The 15,108-nt window shown below is 41.2% G+C and overlaps 2 protein-coding genes and 1 long non-coding RNA gene across 3 annotated transcripts in view; all 3 read right to left on the bottom strand.

Annotated features, from left to right (window-relative positions):
* Positions 1-203: 203 nt before the first annotated feature.
* LOC106812299 (flavin-containing monooxygenase FMO GS-OX-like 2) lies at positions 204-2,304 on the bottom strand. Its single transcript, XM_014816139.1, has 3 exons — positions 2,179-2,304; positions 1,685-2,006; positions 204-1,513 (listed from the first exon to the last, which is right to left on the bottom strand). Exons 1-3 carry the CDS (start codon positions 2,302-2,304, stop codon positions 789-791), a joined length of 1,173 nt encoding a protein of 390 aa, XP_014671625.1. The 3' UTR covers positions 204-788.
* A 1,722-nt stretch (positions 2,305-4,026) lies between these two features.
* Positions 4,027-5,362, bottom strand: LOC106812310. The gene is made up of 3 exons (XR_001394320.1): positions 5,244-5,362; positions 4,742-4,825; positions 4,027-4,425 (listed from the first exon to the last, which is right to left on the bottom strand). It is a non-coding gene; the product is annotated as an uncharacterized LOC106812310 (long non-coding RNA).
* Positions 5,363-9,598: 4,236 nt separating this feature from the next.
* Positions 9,599-15,108, bottom strand: part of LOC106812300 (flavin-containing monooxygenase FMO GS-OX5-like) — a 10,917-nt gene continuing 5,407 nt past the window's right edge. Inside the window, exons 3-5 of the mRNA XM_014816140.1 lie at positions 10,708-10,874; positions 10,217-10,556; positions 9,599-9,624 (exon numbers count right to left, since the gene is read on the bottom strand). Of these exons, the coding sequence (XP_014671626.1) occupies positions 9,599-9,624; positions 10,217-10,556; positions 10,708-10,874 (533 nt within the window). The remainder of the gene's footprint in view (positions 9,625-10,216; positions 10,557-10,707; positions 10,875-15,108) is intronic.

Consider the following 15,108-nt stretch of genomic DNA (forward strand, 5'->3'; position numbering starts at 1 on the left):
CTCTTGTTCACCGGCTGCGTTCCACAAGTGGCGATGTGGCTATAGCACCAGCTTAGGCGTGTGTTCCTGCCTGCTATGTGTTTACATTAGAGCTACTTAATTGAGCATCTAAAACTACTGCCACGTAAATATTAATCACCGCAGCAGTAAAATATGTTATTCGTGTATCGCGTGCTATGTAAAATGAGAAAATGAACAACCGATTTTCAATGTTAATGATTAAAGTGTGTTATTGTTCTATAAAGACAGGAATGTGTAATAACAACCCTAGCAATCAGTAACCTTATCGATATCAGGGATCATAATCGATTATCACGTTTAACTCTCGATAAAAAAACGCTATGAAGCTTCACTGATATTTGTGCGATATTAATCAAATGCACTGTAAAAAAGCAGTGTGACCGGATCTCATTGGGTCGGCAGCCGAGCCCCTGCCTTCAAGTTCGCGTCTACTACATTTCAATACCAATTACTATATTAGCTCTTACGTTAAAGAGTTAATGCAATGGTCACAGTGTGCAGCAAAAGAGCAAGCCGCTTGCACAGAAAAGATTCATTGGCGAGATAACAAAAACTAGATAAATAACAATAACTAAATGTTTATTTCTATTTCTCAATGAGATATGTTCCTCAATATAATGATTTCGTGGTGTTTTTATAACATTTAACTCGTTATAACTTCATGTGTGTGTTAGTACAACAGCAAATATAAATAGGCCAATGTGCAAAAGATGCTTTGTATGAACTACAAATTGCAAAATGTTTTACAACTCGTCGTACGCACATCCTTACTGAGCGGGTTTAGGATCGAGGTAGTCATACTCCCTGAACGTCATCACATTTTTACACACTTCAACAAAGGCAGCGTTGATACATTGACATTTTAATTCCATGTTGTTCTCAATGCCTGCGAAACTAACAACATCATCGCAATATGAACTCGGAAGCCAACGGGGAGGAAATATGTAAGTGTGTGCGTGGCGGGGTTTCTGTCCGCTAGCTAACCGATCGTGGTAGTCAGCTTCTATCTCCTTGTTCATTTCCTGCTCGCTAGGGAGCGCCAGTGACCCATCAAGAATTTTAAGAGCGAATGGAACCTGGAGGTACGCGAGTGAGAAATCGAGAGGCAAATAAACCATGTCGATAAACATGAGCGTGTGGTACCTGCTGTGGATCATGTGCTTGAATAACGGTTGTATGCGTTTACCCTCGCTAACAGTGACATCGCACGAGGCGTCGAGGAATGGGAACGAATACTTGTAGCCGGTGCAGAAAATAATCACGTCTGGTTGGAACGTCTCACCGTCGGTGAACGTCACCACGCTACCGTTGATCGCCTGCGGGAATGTCGTTGTTCTCACATTGTGTGGTAGCAGCCCTTTCTTGTACTGCTCACCCAGGCCTAGAACGTCTAGCTCGTACAGTGATATGATCAGCTCGGAAGTGTGAGAGTAGAGATCTATCATGATGTCATATGCAGATTGAAACCCTCCAAGCAAGAGCACTCGTTTGCCTGTTCGGTAAAAATAGGTTACCCATTATATTCGTTGATAGCAATTGTATGACATAATATTCTCGCATAAGCGCAGCAAGACCAAAAGTGGATTTGCTATAGAAATTTAAATATTCTCGTTATCCAGCAGATCAAAATAAGCGCATTCCTGTAGCAGTAAAAGCAGCGCACCTGTATAGAGTTCTGGATGGCGGTAATCGTGGCTGTGCAGCTGTACCCCGCTGAAGCTCTCCTGACCAGGAATGTCTGGATAGTGAGGGACACTCAGGTGTCCAGAGCAGACTAATACAGCATCAAACACCTTCTCATTGCTGCCTCCTCCCTGAAGGGCAGTCGTGCGCACCAACCACTGTGGTCTGTTGGGAGATTGGTGGGCATCTCCTGATGAGACAGGCTTTGTGGTGATGCGTTTTACAGACGCCACATCTGTGTTCAGGTGGACGTGTTTGCGAAGGTCGAAGTGGTCAGCATAGGCAAAGAGGTAGTCTTTCACCTACGTAAAGTATCACGAAATGCGTTTGAATGCGGTTTTTATGATAATACTGTCAAAATGTTATAATTTGCAAGTATGCTCCATTTGTATCCTCCTCATCCTATTCAAGCACATGAACAATTATTTCTAATTAATATGCACACAATCAATTGCCAAAATCAATAAAAAAAACCTTTTGCCAGGGAATAAATTTTCCTCTTAGATCAGAAGGGAAGGGAAAATCAGGAAACTCCATTGCCTGCGTAGGTAGGTTGGTGATATAGGTTCTTGTAAATACTTGAGTGTACTGGGTAGCCATTTTTACCCAGCCCTGTCCTATCTGTGTATAGCCACATACCTCCTGAATATAAATGAAGCGAGAGAGAAACCGCTGTAGACATTACCAGTTATGTGTGACATGTCAACTTGATTGGTATCCTCGTCTCTCTGGCGTTCATCGTCGATGCAGGAGAGACGTCATTTTACATCGTATCACCTACCTTCAAGTTCCATTGCCAAGACCATGCAGTTCATCCTGCATTGTTGAGGAGATCAAACAACGCAGACTCAGATGGCCTGGGCATGTGTTCAGAATGCCGGACAACACCATCTCAAAAAAGGCACTACGCTGGACACCCCAAGGAAAACAAAAAAGAAGACGGCCAAAAACCACCTGGCGCCGGACCGTCGAGGCGGAGCTGAAGACCGTACAGCATGACGAAGTTCTGTTGTGGCATTATGCTTCACTGGGAGTGAAGAGGATAAGTAAGTAAGTGCCTACCTTCCAGGTGTTTACAAGCGTTAATTGATGCACGGGGAGATATGGTGGCCCTTCAACCTCACTTTAACATCCTCTTCCAAAAAACGTTACAATGCATCGGACATCAACCACGTCCTTGTGCCAGTCACGATTTGGGATTTTCTCCGACAAGTTTTCATGCTGCTTATATGCCACCGATTTAGATCATTTGTCATGAGAAAGACAATTCTATCAGGCGAACAACTGATAACATACGTTTTCTATACGGAGATGTCTTGTAGGTAATACATGGCTTCCACTCACCGATGTTATCTCCACGTTCATAGACTTTCGAATTCGAAATCTTGCGTGCGTGAGCAAGCAGCGCGGCAGCAATCAACCCTGACGCCCAGCTCCAATTACAGCCACTCGTAATGGTGCCATCCCAGCTAACACAAAAACGTTCACATAACGTTATTTTAAGGTTATGTTTTGGTTTGGATAACGTTATACACCAACGTTATAAATACGAGAATTGTGTCGGGTTTTTATAACGTTTTTATAACGTTAAAAATAACGTTTTCCTAACGTACTAAAAACTTGAAAATAACGTTATTGTTCGTGGTTCTGATAACGTTATAAAAACCCGACACAATTACGTTAATATAACGTTTGTATTTACGTTACTATTACGTTCTTTTTTTACTTAAATATAACGTTATTGAACGTGGTTCTGATAACGTTAAAAAACCCCGACACAATTACGTTAATATAACGTTTGTATTTACGTTACTATTACGTTCTATTACGTTATATATATATATATATATATATATATATATATATATTAATGGAAAACAAACATACTAACAAAATCAGTGTTTACGCGAGCTGAGCATATCTACACGAAGTGGAATTGGTTTTACGACATATAGAAACTGCTGCACATACAGTATGCAATCAAGCCACATTTTCTAAGAGTAAAATACGTTTAATCCAGTTTAAAAATATAACTTACAATATAAACGACATGATTTACAACTATATATATATATATATACTTATATATATATATATATATATATTATTTTCAATATCAACATCAAAACATCAAAGTTGTAAAATTTATAATGAAATATTCGGCATATCATATCTGCAGATATTTGGACACATACCCTAACTACAATACAGTGTTAATTTCTGAATACAAACATTCCAGATAAACATTATTATATAATACTATACACATATACATATGAAATCACGAACCTTCCTATATAATATTTTCAGAATGATAAAAGCATAATTACAATCAAGAGCTAATAATACCTATATAACTAGGAGCTGAGCTATAATAAGGTATTATTAGCTCTTAATTGTTACTATACATAGTGATAATTCCTGAATAAGCATTCTAGGTAAACATTATTATATATACATAGATAGATAGATAGATAGATAGATAAATAGACAGATAGATTAACACAAACACATCTATTGTATCAATTTCTCGGTGTGTGTATATATACATAAACTTCTTGATTTTATTCTCTCCTCCGCATTATGCCTCCTCTGCTCTTTCTCTATGTGTATCTCTCTGTGTGCGTGTGTGTCTCTCTCGCCACCTCTCCACATCTCCTCATCACTGGTGGTTCGGTGATGGAGATGGCTTAATGGTATCCCATGCGATGCAACTCTAATCTGTTTCACAGAAACAAAACGTGCCAAATGTACGTACGCATGTATATCATACATAATATCTCTCTCTCTCTCTCTCTCTCTATATATATATAATATATATATATATATATATATATATATATATATATATATATATATATATATATATATATATATGTAATATCATCTGTTAATCATAGTCATAAATATTTCTGCATAAATAATATGCGACTGTGAAATATAGAACTAAAAGGACAGTTTATTACAGCTATAGGCAGTATAGGTTATTTAATTACCTTCAACTGCTTCACTATACAAGTTGTAACACTATACATACCTCACTCCACTGCTTTCTAGTTCAGCAGTCAGCTTCTCAGCTGGAGCACGAGTTCAGACGTTTCCTATGCGAAGCAACTCCAGTCTGTTCCAAAAGAGAACAGGCCAGCCAGTATGAATACATAATCATGTAATGACTCGTCACTCACATACACGCGCGCGCACGCACGCACGCACGCACGCACGCACGCACACACACACACACACACACACACACAAGCACGCACGCACGCCGCGCGCGCGGTACTGCCCGTACTCAGTACAGTGCCTAGCTCTTAGAACTATAGCCTTCGCAGTTCGGCACGGACTGTGGCGGAGCAAAGGCTATAGTTCTAGAGGCTATTACATTGCCTATATACAACCAACTGAAATGCAGCCTGTTCGGAGGCAATTTACTTCTAGCTATAATTCATGAACATAAACAATATGATAACACATACGCTAACCAGAGAAACTCGTATAATAACTATTATGAGGAGTAATACAACATATATATCTAGTACCTTGGTCCATGCAGTATACTTGTGCCTCGACAACCGGCTTGGCCGCAATTCGAACACTTTCTGACTGTATATATTCCCACTTGTACGGCGTCCGTTATGAGTTACGCGCGCTGTGCGTAGACTGGCTCCTGCCCGTTTTGGCTGTTAGCGTTATCAGAAGCACGCCCGCTAATAGGACGCGACCCAGTTTCAGACTAGGTAATCAGCGCGAGGCATAATGGTTATCGCGAACGTACGTGCCAGGGCGGTCGAGTTGTGTATGTGTGTATGGGGGGTCAGAGTGTGGTTCACTATCACAGCCGCGGCTTGGTGTACGACCAACATAATACATGTTGCGCGCGCGGCGCGCGTGTGTGTGTGTGTATGTGTGCGTTGCGTGCGCGTGCGTGCGTGCGTGCGTGCGGCGCATGTGTGTCTTGTGCTATTGTGTGTGTGCGTCGTGTGCGCGCGCTAAGTGTGCGTGGCCTGTGATATGGTGTGGCCGTCGTGGGTATGCGTGCCGCTGCTGCCGGCCATGTACATGCGTGGCGTGTGTGGCGTGCATGCTTAGTATGTGTGCGCGCCCCGCGTAAATATGAATATAAAAGTTTAGTTATTGGTAAATCGGTTTGTCAGGAACCATGAAACATAGGCTTGGTAATGCAGAACAGTAAATAAAGTTGGTTTTCAAGCGTTTTTTAGGGGAACATTTCACAACCTTATTGATGTACAGCGAAACGTTGTTGTTTCTTTAACCCATATAAAAAACAGTTTAAATTAATGGGTTGTTAACGTTCATGCTAAACGTTTGTAAATGGTTCGCGACAAAGTTTATAAATAACCTTTATTTGTCACCACCTCGGAACTCTTAGATAAACGTTTAGTACTAGTTTTGTAAATAGGTGCGCCAGCTAACGTTTGTTCTAACCATAATAAAAAACGTTAAATGATGGTTAGTGTAGGGTTCAAAACTAACGCTTTGTTCATGTTTACCGACAAAGTTAATAATAAAGTTTATTTTTCACCCACCTCGGAACCCTAGATAAACGTTCAGCTCAGTAGTAGTTTGTTAATAGGTGTGCAGTAAGCGGTTTGTTTCTAACCCATTTGGAACTATTTAAAAACGTTTAATGATGGTTTAGTGGCAACGCTTTATCAGCTTAACGTTTGCTCAGTAAACCAGTCTTCGCGCACTATAGCAAAACGTAAAATGGGGTTGACACAACGTTTGCGACAAACGTTTGTCAGAACTTAATACTTTATTTATTTATCAACGTTCGACTGAAGTCTCTAGAACGGTTTGAATTCAAACAAAACCAAAATAAACCAGACACATAACGTTAGGAAAAACGCTTTATGTGGTTCAGCTGGCGATACTAGATGTTTAAACACATGACTATATACGAGACAGGTATTTTAAGGCGTATTCTCACCCTTCAAACGTGCGTATTATAAAATTCAATTGTAATACTTGACTTAAGTATAACTGCTAAAGCTTGAGCGACATCGTACATCGATCAATTGTGTTTTATATCGTCTTTGTATGAACGGAATCGCGCTACGTTTTTGCTTATTTTTGCTTAATTTTAATTCTAAAGCATAATTTTTAAACACTTACACTTCTCTTCATACCCCCCCCCCCCCCCCCCTGCCGCGCTCTCCACAAGCTTTAGCACCGCTTTCGTACTACTACGCGACTTGCTGCCTGGGTCGCTTCTTCTGCGACCAGGGAACGCTTTTGTTACACGAAAGTCAGCTCACAGCTACTACGTACTTGTGCTCGGTCGCCGCTAGAAGTGCTCTCATATACTAGCCATCGTAGTTGTTCTAAGAATGGTAGCGTTAAATGTCATTCGCCATGGGTCTACATTTCCCAGTCAGTACCTCAATATAGAGCACGCAATTGACTCGTGGCGACAGCCATTGGGCCAACGTACTAATGCGACCACTTCTAATACATATTTTGTGAATTGTATTGTCTGTTCTGATATTGTTTTTCAAATTCCATCATATGGAGCAGCTTCTAAGAAACTCTTCCTAGAGGGGGAGGACGTTCGGTAGGGTAACTTTTGAATGCTGAATGTCATGGGCAAATCTAAGCAAAAAAAACTGGGAAAAGTTACTTGGTCCCTGCACCGACCGACGTCCTCCAAGTCGTCATTAGGCGTCCTTGAGCGTAAATGTCCTCTGCTGTATACTTACCTTGCGCATACAGTCAGCTTACAACATTGAGTTATCGTTATGATTTATTCGGCATGTCATTTTACCGAACGGAATTACCATCTTTGTTTTGCAATGTGCCATTACGATTCAATAAGAATTAAAGACAACTAAAGTGTAAAGTCTTTTTATGTGAATTATTTTTATCGGTTGAACTCAGTGATACTAATGCGAACGTTGTGTACATTTCTTCGTTATCGGCCTGGTTGTACCTGACAAATTTAGATTGTCTTTTGAGCAGCCTCTAGCAATAGAATAGAATGATGGTGTCACATTTTGTTAGTGATAACTGAAAGGTGATAAATAGTGATATTTGTTGCGGTAAACGATATTACAGAGTACATTTCAAGATGCGGCGTAAGGCTGATATTTATGTGACGGGCAGCAAATCCAAAAACCCTTTATTGTGCAGTTTCACAAGTTAAAATAAACAATAGATCTTCTTTATGACTAAACAATGTTGTAAACTAATATGTTTGAGTTATAATTTCATTCATTCGCTAAGTATTAATAATTAAATGTAATCAACTACTAGTAATTTACCTACTAGTGGGGTGTTGTGCGTCTCGTGTCGCGTAGCGCGAGTCGATAATAAAGAAAGGATAGAAATGTTAGGACGTTCCTCAGACGTACCATGTGGATAGTCAATAGAAGGTAGAATGATGGGTTGACTGGGAGCGCTCCTAGAACGTACTGCGATGATAAATAGAAGTAGAAATGTTAGGGACCTCAGGACGTACTGTGATAGTAATAGAAGTGTAAGAAATTGTTTAGGGACGTCTCCAGACGTACTGTGAGTAGTAATAGAAGGTAGAAATGTTAGGTACGTCCTAGGACGTACTGTGATGAGTAATAGAAGGTTGAGAAATGGTTAGCCGGACCTACTAAGTCTGTGATAGTAATAGAAGGTAGCTAAATGTTAGGGACGTCTAGACATAAATGCTGTGATAGTAATAGAAGGCTTAGAAAATGTTAGGGAACGTCTCATTGTCTAAATGGACCAACCATGCAAATTTATTCGCACGACCGCACGATTGTAAAATCGCAGCGACAATTCGGCATGGTGTGTGTCCGCTTGAGCGCGGTAACAAATTTCGGCATGCGAATTTCATCCGTTCGCAAAAAATTCGCAGCGATCACATAACATTTTTGATATTTTCGCCTGCGGACTGCGGCACCTGTGTATATATTCCGCATTGTGTTGTCTCGATTGTTGGTGCGCTCCGATGTCTATATGGCCAGCGAATCATTGTCAGTATGCTATCACGTGACCACATGACTTTTGGGGCCATGTCTGCGATAGATTGCATTGGTGTGTCCGGGCATTAAGTGAACTCAGACATGCGTCTAAAATCAGAGAATTGCTCCGACCTGTGATTGGAGGATAAAATAGCCCCGCCCACTCGTGACGTTTCCGTGACGATTGCGTGACGTTTCATTTCGCCGGTCATTAGCCGCGCCGTTGAATATTTGCTACATAATTAGACAAATCTGCGCTTTACATAGACTCAAAATTCACAGAGACAAAGGCCTAAGACATGTGGCTATAACAGCGCTATAATTTTATAGAATGTAACTTCGAATCGTTTCGCTTCATATTGATAAGTTTAGACTGTTAGCACACGTTCCTACCGTTGTGGCATCTGCGGGGTGGAGTGGGGCCGTATGGCCTCTACTTTTAGATACCGGTGCCAACTCACAGGTCTGGAGGTCAATTCCTCTGTTTAGACGCATCGTGAACTCAGCGCCGCCGAACCGTGTCGATAGTTAATTATCTGCTTCGGTCTATGGGCAAGGTAGTCATACTCCTCTAAAACTTCAATGATATTTTGTGGCATTTTCGAAAAACACATCATGCTACACCACATCGATATAAATGGGTTTGAAAAGTTATCAACGGCCGTCTGCCCGTAAGCCCGAGGCAATGTCCATCAACAATAATGACGTTAGTAAGCCTCCAACCGGGAGAGGAACTAGGCGTCGCGAGCGGTCGCGGCGCGGTGGCGCGTTTCCTGTCCCGCATAGCTAACGCGATCGAGCGGTAGTCTGCTTCTCTGTCTCCTTGTTCATTTCTTTCGCTCGCTAAGGAGCCGCCAGTGGACGCCATCCAATCAATTTTCAGAGCTATCGGAAACACTGGAGAAAGCGAGACGCGGCTAACTCGGATAAGGTGCATATACGCCTGTGAATAAAGCATGAGCGCTGTGGTACCTTACTGTGGATCATGCTGCTTTGAGATAATGGTCTGTTATGCGTTTACCTCGGCTAACAGTGACATTTCACACTGAGGCGTCGGGAATGGGAACGAATACTCGTAGCCGGTGCCAGAAAATTGACAATCACGTCTGGTTCCGAGCGTCTCAACCGTCGTTGTGAACGTCCACCACACTACCGTGATCGGCTGCTGGGAATTGTACGTTCTGTTCTCCACGTTTATGTTGGTAGAAGTCCTTTCTGCAGCTGTTCTCTCACGCCAAATTTGTGCGTCAGTGGCGGTCAGTGAGATAAACCACTCGGACGCATGAGAGTGCAGATACGCCCATGATGTCAAGTGGCAGATTGCCAAACCCTCAATTTATTGAGCACTTTGCTTGCCTTGTGTAGGTCGAAAGTCGGTTCTGATGAAATTCGTTACACGAAGAAAACAATATCAAAAACAAATAGCACCTCCTGGATGCACCACTGTGTGACATGTCACTGGATCTCGCTTTAATGTAATTACGTATTATGAAATTAATTATTAACTAAACTAGCGGATCTATAATAATACGCACGGTCCGAGCCGCCGCCACCTTTATAGAGTTCTGGATGACGGTATTCATGGCTGTGCATCAATACCCTGCTGAAGCTCTTTAGACCAGGAACGTCTGGGTAGTGTGGGGCGCCGCATTGCCCATTGCACACTAATACAGCATCAAACACCTTCTCCTTGCTGCCTCCTCCCTGAAGGGCAGTCGTGCGCACCAACCACTGTGGTCTGTTGGGAGATTGGTGGGCATCTCCTGATGAGACAGGCTTTGGGGTGATGCGTTTTACAGACGCCACATCTGTGTTCAGTTGGACGTGTTTGCGAAGGTTGAAGTGGTCAGCATAGGAAAAAATGTAGTCCTGCACCTGCGCAAAGTATCGAGAAATTTTGTTTAATAAAATAACCTCATCGGAAAATTGCACATACTTATGTGTGACTGAATATCTCCAGCAAAGGTTTACAATATTTAATTGCTATACCAGCGATTGTTATTATCATTAAACCTCAAACACTCACCTTTTTCCAGGGAAGGAATTTTCCTTTAAGATCAGAAGGGTAGGGAAAGTCAGGAAACTCCATCGCCTGCGTAGGTAGGTTGGAGATAAGGTTCTTGTAAATACTTGAGTGTACTGGGTAGCCATTTTCACCTACCCCTGTCTTGTCTGTGTACAACCACATACCCCCTGAAATAGATTAAACAAGAGAAAGATGAGCAGTGTTAACTATTGTCTTATGATTCTCCTCGAATAGGAAAATATTTCGGACGATGTGGTGGCACATATTTAACAATCGCAATCAACATGTAAACAAGGTTACATCGTCAATGGTATTAGGTATTATCAAGACTACATAATAGAGATTATGTACTTAATCCATTGGCTGAAAGGGTTCTCGTGTGCATAAGATGTCCCCTAAATTTTTCTTCATATCTTTGAACTATACCATTTGACATATCAAAAATGTCTGGGTAGACTTTTGCTATCCCGGCAGTAACCGAGAAAATGACGTCATAAGGCACGTCCATTTTCCGCTCAGCTGGTTGTATGTTTCAGGGGAAGGGAAAACATAAATTGCTGTATCTTGGTATATCTTATAAATCACAGAACAACAAAATATACCTTAAAATGTTTGTATTTAAGTCACCTATAATACACAAATAGATTATGCAAATTAATATGCAAATGATGTCACCAGAGGTCAAAAGGTCAAAACAAACTTGTACAAGTAAAAATATTTTATTTTGACGATCACATGCTCCAAAAGAATCATACAAAGTGTCATGTTTTGGTTTACCCAGCATGGATACTTAGAAAAGATGCTTCTGATTATTTCGTGTTTGACCAATAACCTTTTTAGACCCATTTGTGTTACATAACTCAAAGAAAAAAAACATCAAAACACTTAAGTGTCTGAGGTTCAATTCCTAAATCATCGGCAGGAATGGCATTTATGTCTGATATCGAGCAAACGTAGACAAGTGCATGGTTTAGCTCAACAATTTAGCCCACCTTTTCACGTGACTAGTTTAATGTACCAGATGGATTTTGAGATTGCTCAGCTTCTTCAACAGACTGAACACTTTGGCATGCACAGAAACTAAGGCAGGGCAGTCAGGGCTTTTTGCGACATGCACATCTGACGCTGCCGCATTTTTTGCAGTTGCAAATGACTGTGTATTCCTCAGGAATTGATCTCATAGCTTTCACAGGCCCTAGAATTTCATCTGCTTCCTTAAAGCCAAAGACAGTAGGATCTAGTTTCCTCGGTTTATGAGGCGGCAACAAAGTCATCATGTGGTAGGTTGAGTAATATGCCCTCAAGATTTGCTGCTGTATTGCATGGCTAGTTGGGGGAAGTTGCTCCAACGATATACCTTTACTGTGATGGTACATGTAGTCTCTAAGTCTATCCATTGTCCTGCAATTGGTGTTTTTTTATGACTTGTACGAGGTACTCCACACAGGATGTCATGATGGTCTCACTACAGCTTGTTCCATAATCAAAATCATTCAAGAACTCGGTAGGATTAACATTATTGAAGGCCGCATGCTTTGTTCCCACCTTGCTTGTATAGTCGCAACCAGTTAACGTATGGAGAAGTGTCAGCACATAGCACAACTCTACCCCGACTCTTGATGCTAAGGTGTGAACTGGGATGTATCTTGTCGAATCCCCAACACCAGCTCTGAGCCAGATTTCACTTAGGCCAATGGAGTGAAGAACATTCCAGTAGTGCATGAGAAGTATGAAGACATCGGTGTCACTCGACAGGACAACAATTCGTCTTGCTCCGTTTTTTACTGCATGCATTGAATGGGGGATTATGAGAGCATCAGCCTCTTCAATATCTTGACAAAGTTCTGGTATTTCTGCTGAACAACCAACCTGGACTCACTGGCAGACAACAACGTCTGAGTCCCAGAAAAGCCACTGGCTACAACTTGGAGTTTGGAAGGTTGCTCTATCCTGTGCTTTATTGTGTGCTCATGAAGAAGCATCTGGAGCTTCAACTTATTTTTGCTTGATGCCCAAAATCTGTCCATTTCAACAGGCAGTGGTGTGTCGCAGTTGATGATATTCATCTCAATGGGTGCTTTCACTTGACACCGCTTTCTCTCTGAATCTTTGATGGATCCTTCAACATAGGAATCAAAGATCAAGTCTGATCTGTCAGCCCCTCGACCGATTGCAGCGACGTAGTCCAGAAAATGTTCACAGAAGTCTCCGAATGTCCGTAGGTCTTTTGTTTTTAGCTTTCTAATGTTGGCCATCACATCAACTAAACATGCTGTCTGCATTTTAGAGTCCTTTGCCGGCTCTCTCCCATCATCCTTTGTAAGTTTGGCTTCTAGTTCCTGTACCAGTGCACTTTTCACAGGTTTGGTCATTAGCCCTTCTTGATCAAACAAATAGGACGAAGGGGTCACATTATATTGCAACAGCTCTTCCATTGTTCGTCCACGAGCACACGCTATCTCAATCAATCTTTTCATATGGGAGTCTTCTTTTTTTCCTGAGGATTTTCCTTTGACTTATTTTTCTGGCCTATGGATGCTGAGAAACGTCTTCAAGTTAGTTCTATGGATGGTTGAGGAGAATCGCATTGACTTGTCAATAAATCGCTCCTTTCTAAGTGTGTCATAGGTTTTGGTTCCGATTTCTTTGACCGAAAGTAGCTGGCTTCTGATATCTTCAGACATGACTTCTTGGGTCAAAATGTTATGAAGTTTCACTTGGTCAGGAGTCAACTGGAACGGATTCTCATTCCTCTGTATTGTTGTAAGTATGTCTTGAACCTTTTGTTCCCCCGTTGCTATCTTAGCTTTGCTGATAGCACTTTCCTCCGACAGGTTTTTGGTCACTCCACACATGTCCCTGTGCAAATTGTCGATGTCCAGCATTTCATGGTAGATCAGCTCCCACATTGCTACGAACTTCTTCTTCCGGGTGTTGCCAATTATACCAGAGGCACTCTTTTGGGATCTATTTATGGTTTGTTCCAAGGCCATATCAGCTCCAACTGCATTGAACCTTCCAGGGGTTCGCTTCACCACAAATTTGCCTGCCTTAAATTCTTCAAAGATGAATGGTGCGGTTTCAGGTAGCTTGCGCATGTCCTCTAAATACAGCAAACACCATCTCAGGTAGTTAGTGGAATCAAAAGCTGCCATGACAGGAAGAAGGGCCTGAACTGCCTGGAGATGAAGATCCCATTTCACCAGAGATTGTAACCTTTTCATTTTTGTGTGGGGCTACATTCTTTTGTTTTTATAACAGGAAGTTGTATGCTGCCATCTATGGTGATTAGGCCTACATCAAAGAAGGCATAGGGCCATCTGTTGGAGAAGAAATAAATGATTGAACAGATATGCCTTTCGATTTTTTACATTTTTTTATCTGATGTTGTATAACATTATGAAGCATGAAAGGGTTAAAGATGCATATTGATAGGCTTGGGTGGATATAATCTAAAGTGTTCATGCAGTATTTGTCTCAAAATTAGAAAATTGCCTACTATATAGGCCACCTTTTTTGGACAAGGTCAGATTTTCACTTTGCACCAGAATTTGTGACCTTTTGACCTCTGGCGACCTCATTTGCATATTTAATAATTTAATTTGCATAATTAACATGCAGAATTATAGAAGACTTAAATGTAAAAATTTTGGGTATAGTTTGTTGTTCTATGATTTATATATACGGAGATAGATCAATTTAAGTTTCCTCTACCCATTAAGCATACAATCAGAGGAGCGGAAAATGGACGTAGCTTATGACGTCATTTTCTCGGTTACTGCCGGGGTAGCAAAAGTCTACCCAGACTTTTTTGATATGTCCAATGGTATAGTTCAAAGTAATGAATAAAATTTTAGGGGACATTTTATGCACACGGAAACCCCCTCAGCCAATGGACTAACTCTCTATTATGTACTCTTGTTATTATGCAATGCCTGTAAGTTACTCCTGCTGCATATTTCTCTTTCTCAAAAAATGTCTCAACGGATTAATCCAAAAGCAATTCTCTTGCCTCCGGATATTCTCCATCGGTGCAGGCGAGGCATTATCAATGCCACGTTCCCATCTCTTTCTTAAGGAAGTCGGAGCTATATTCACCAACATTTTATGATAGATTGTGTGTATAAAGTTATAAACATTCCGATTAACTGTTGCTTTTGGATTTATCAGTTGAGACATTTTTTATGAGATAGAGAAATGCAGCAGGAGTAACTTACATGCATTGCATAATACCAAGACTACGTAATAGAGAGTACATAATCCCTATTATGTAGTCTTGATAATACCTAATACCATTTACGATGTAACCTTGTATACATGTTGATTGCGATTGTTAAATATGTGCCACCACATCTTCCGAAATATTTTCTAATCAACTCGCAAACGAGGCAAACATTACAC

This window comes from Priapulus caudatus, unplaced genomic scaffold, assembly GCF_000485595.1.
Source record: "Priapulus caudatus unplaced genomic scaffold, Priapulus_caudatus-5.0.1 Scaffold632, whole genome shotgun sequence".
Taxonomy (NCBI): Eukaryota; Metazoa; Priapulida; class Priapulimorpha; order Priapulimorphida; family Priapulidae; genus Priapulus; species Priapulus caudatus.

Coding starts and splice junctions, on each gene's coding strand:
- LOC106812299 (XM_014816139.1), bottom strand. CDS start 2,304: ATGGCTACCCAGTACACTCAAGTATTTACAAGAACCTATATCACCAAC. Junction 2,007..2,178: donor AATTTATTCCCTGGCAAAAG/GTTTTTTTTATT, acceptor TACTTTACGTAG/GTGAAAGACTACCTCTTTGC. Junction 1,514..1,684: donor CCATCCAGAACTCTATACAG/GTGCGCTGCTTT, acceptor TTTACCGAACAG/GCAAACGAGTGCTCTTGCTT.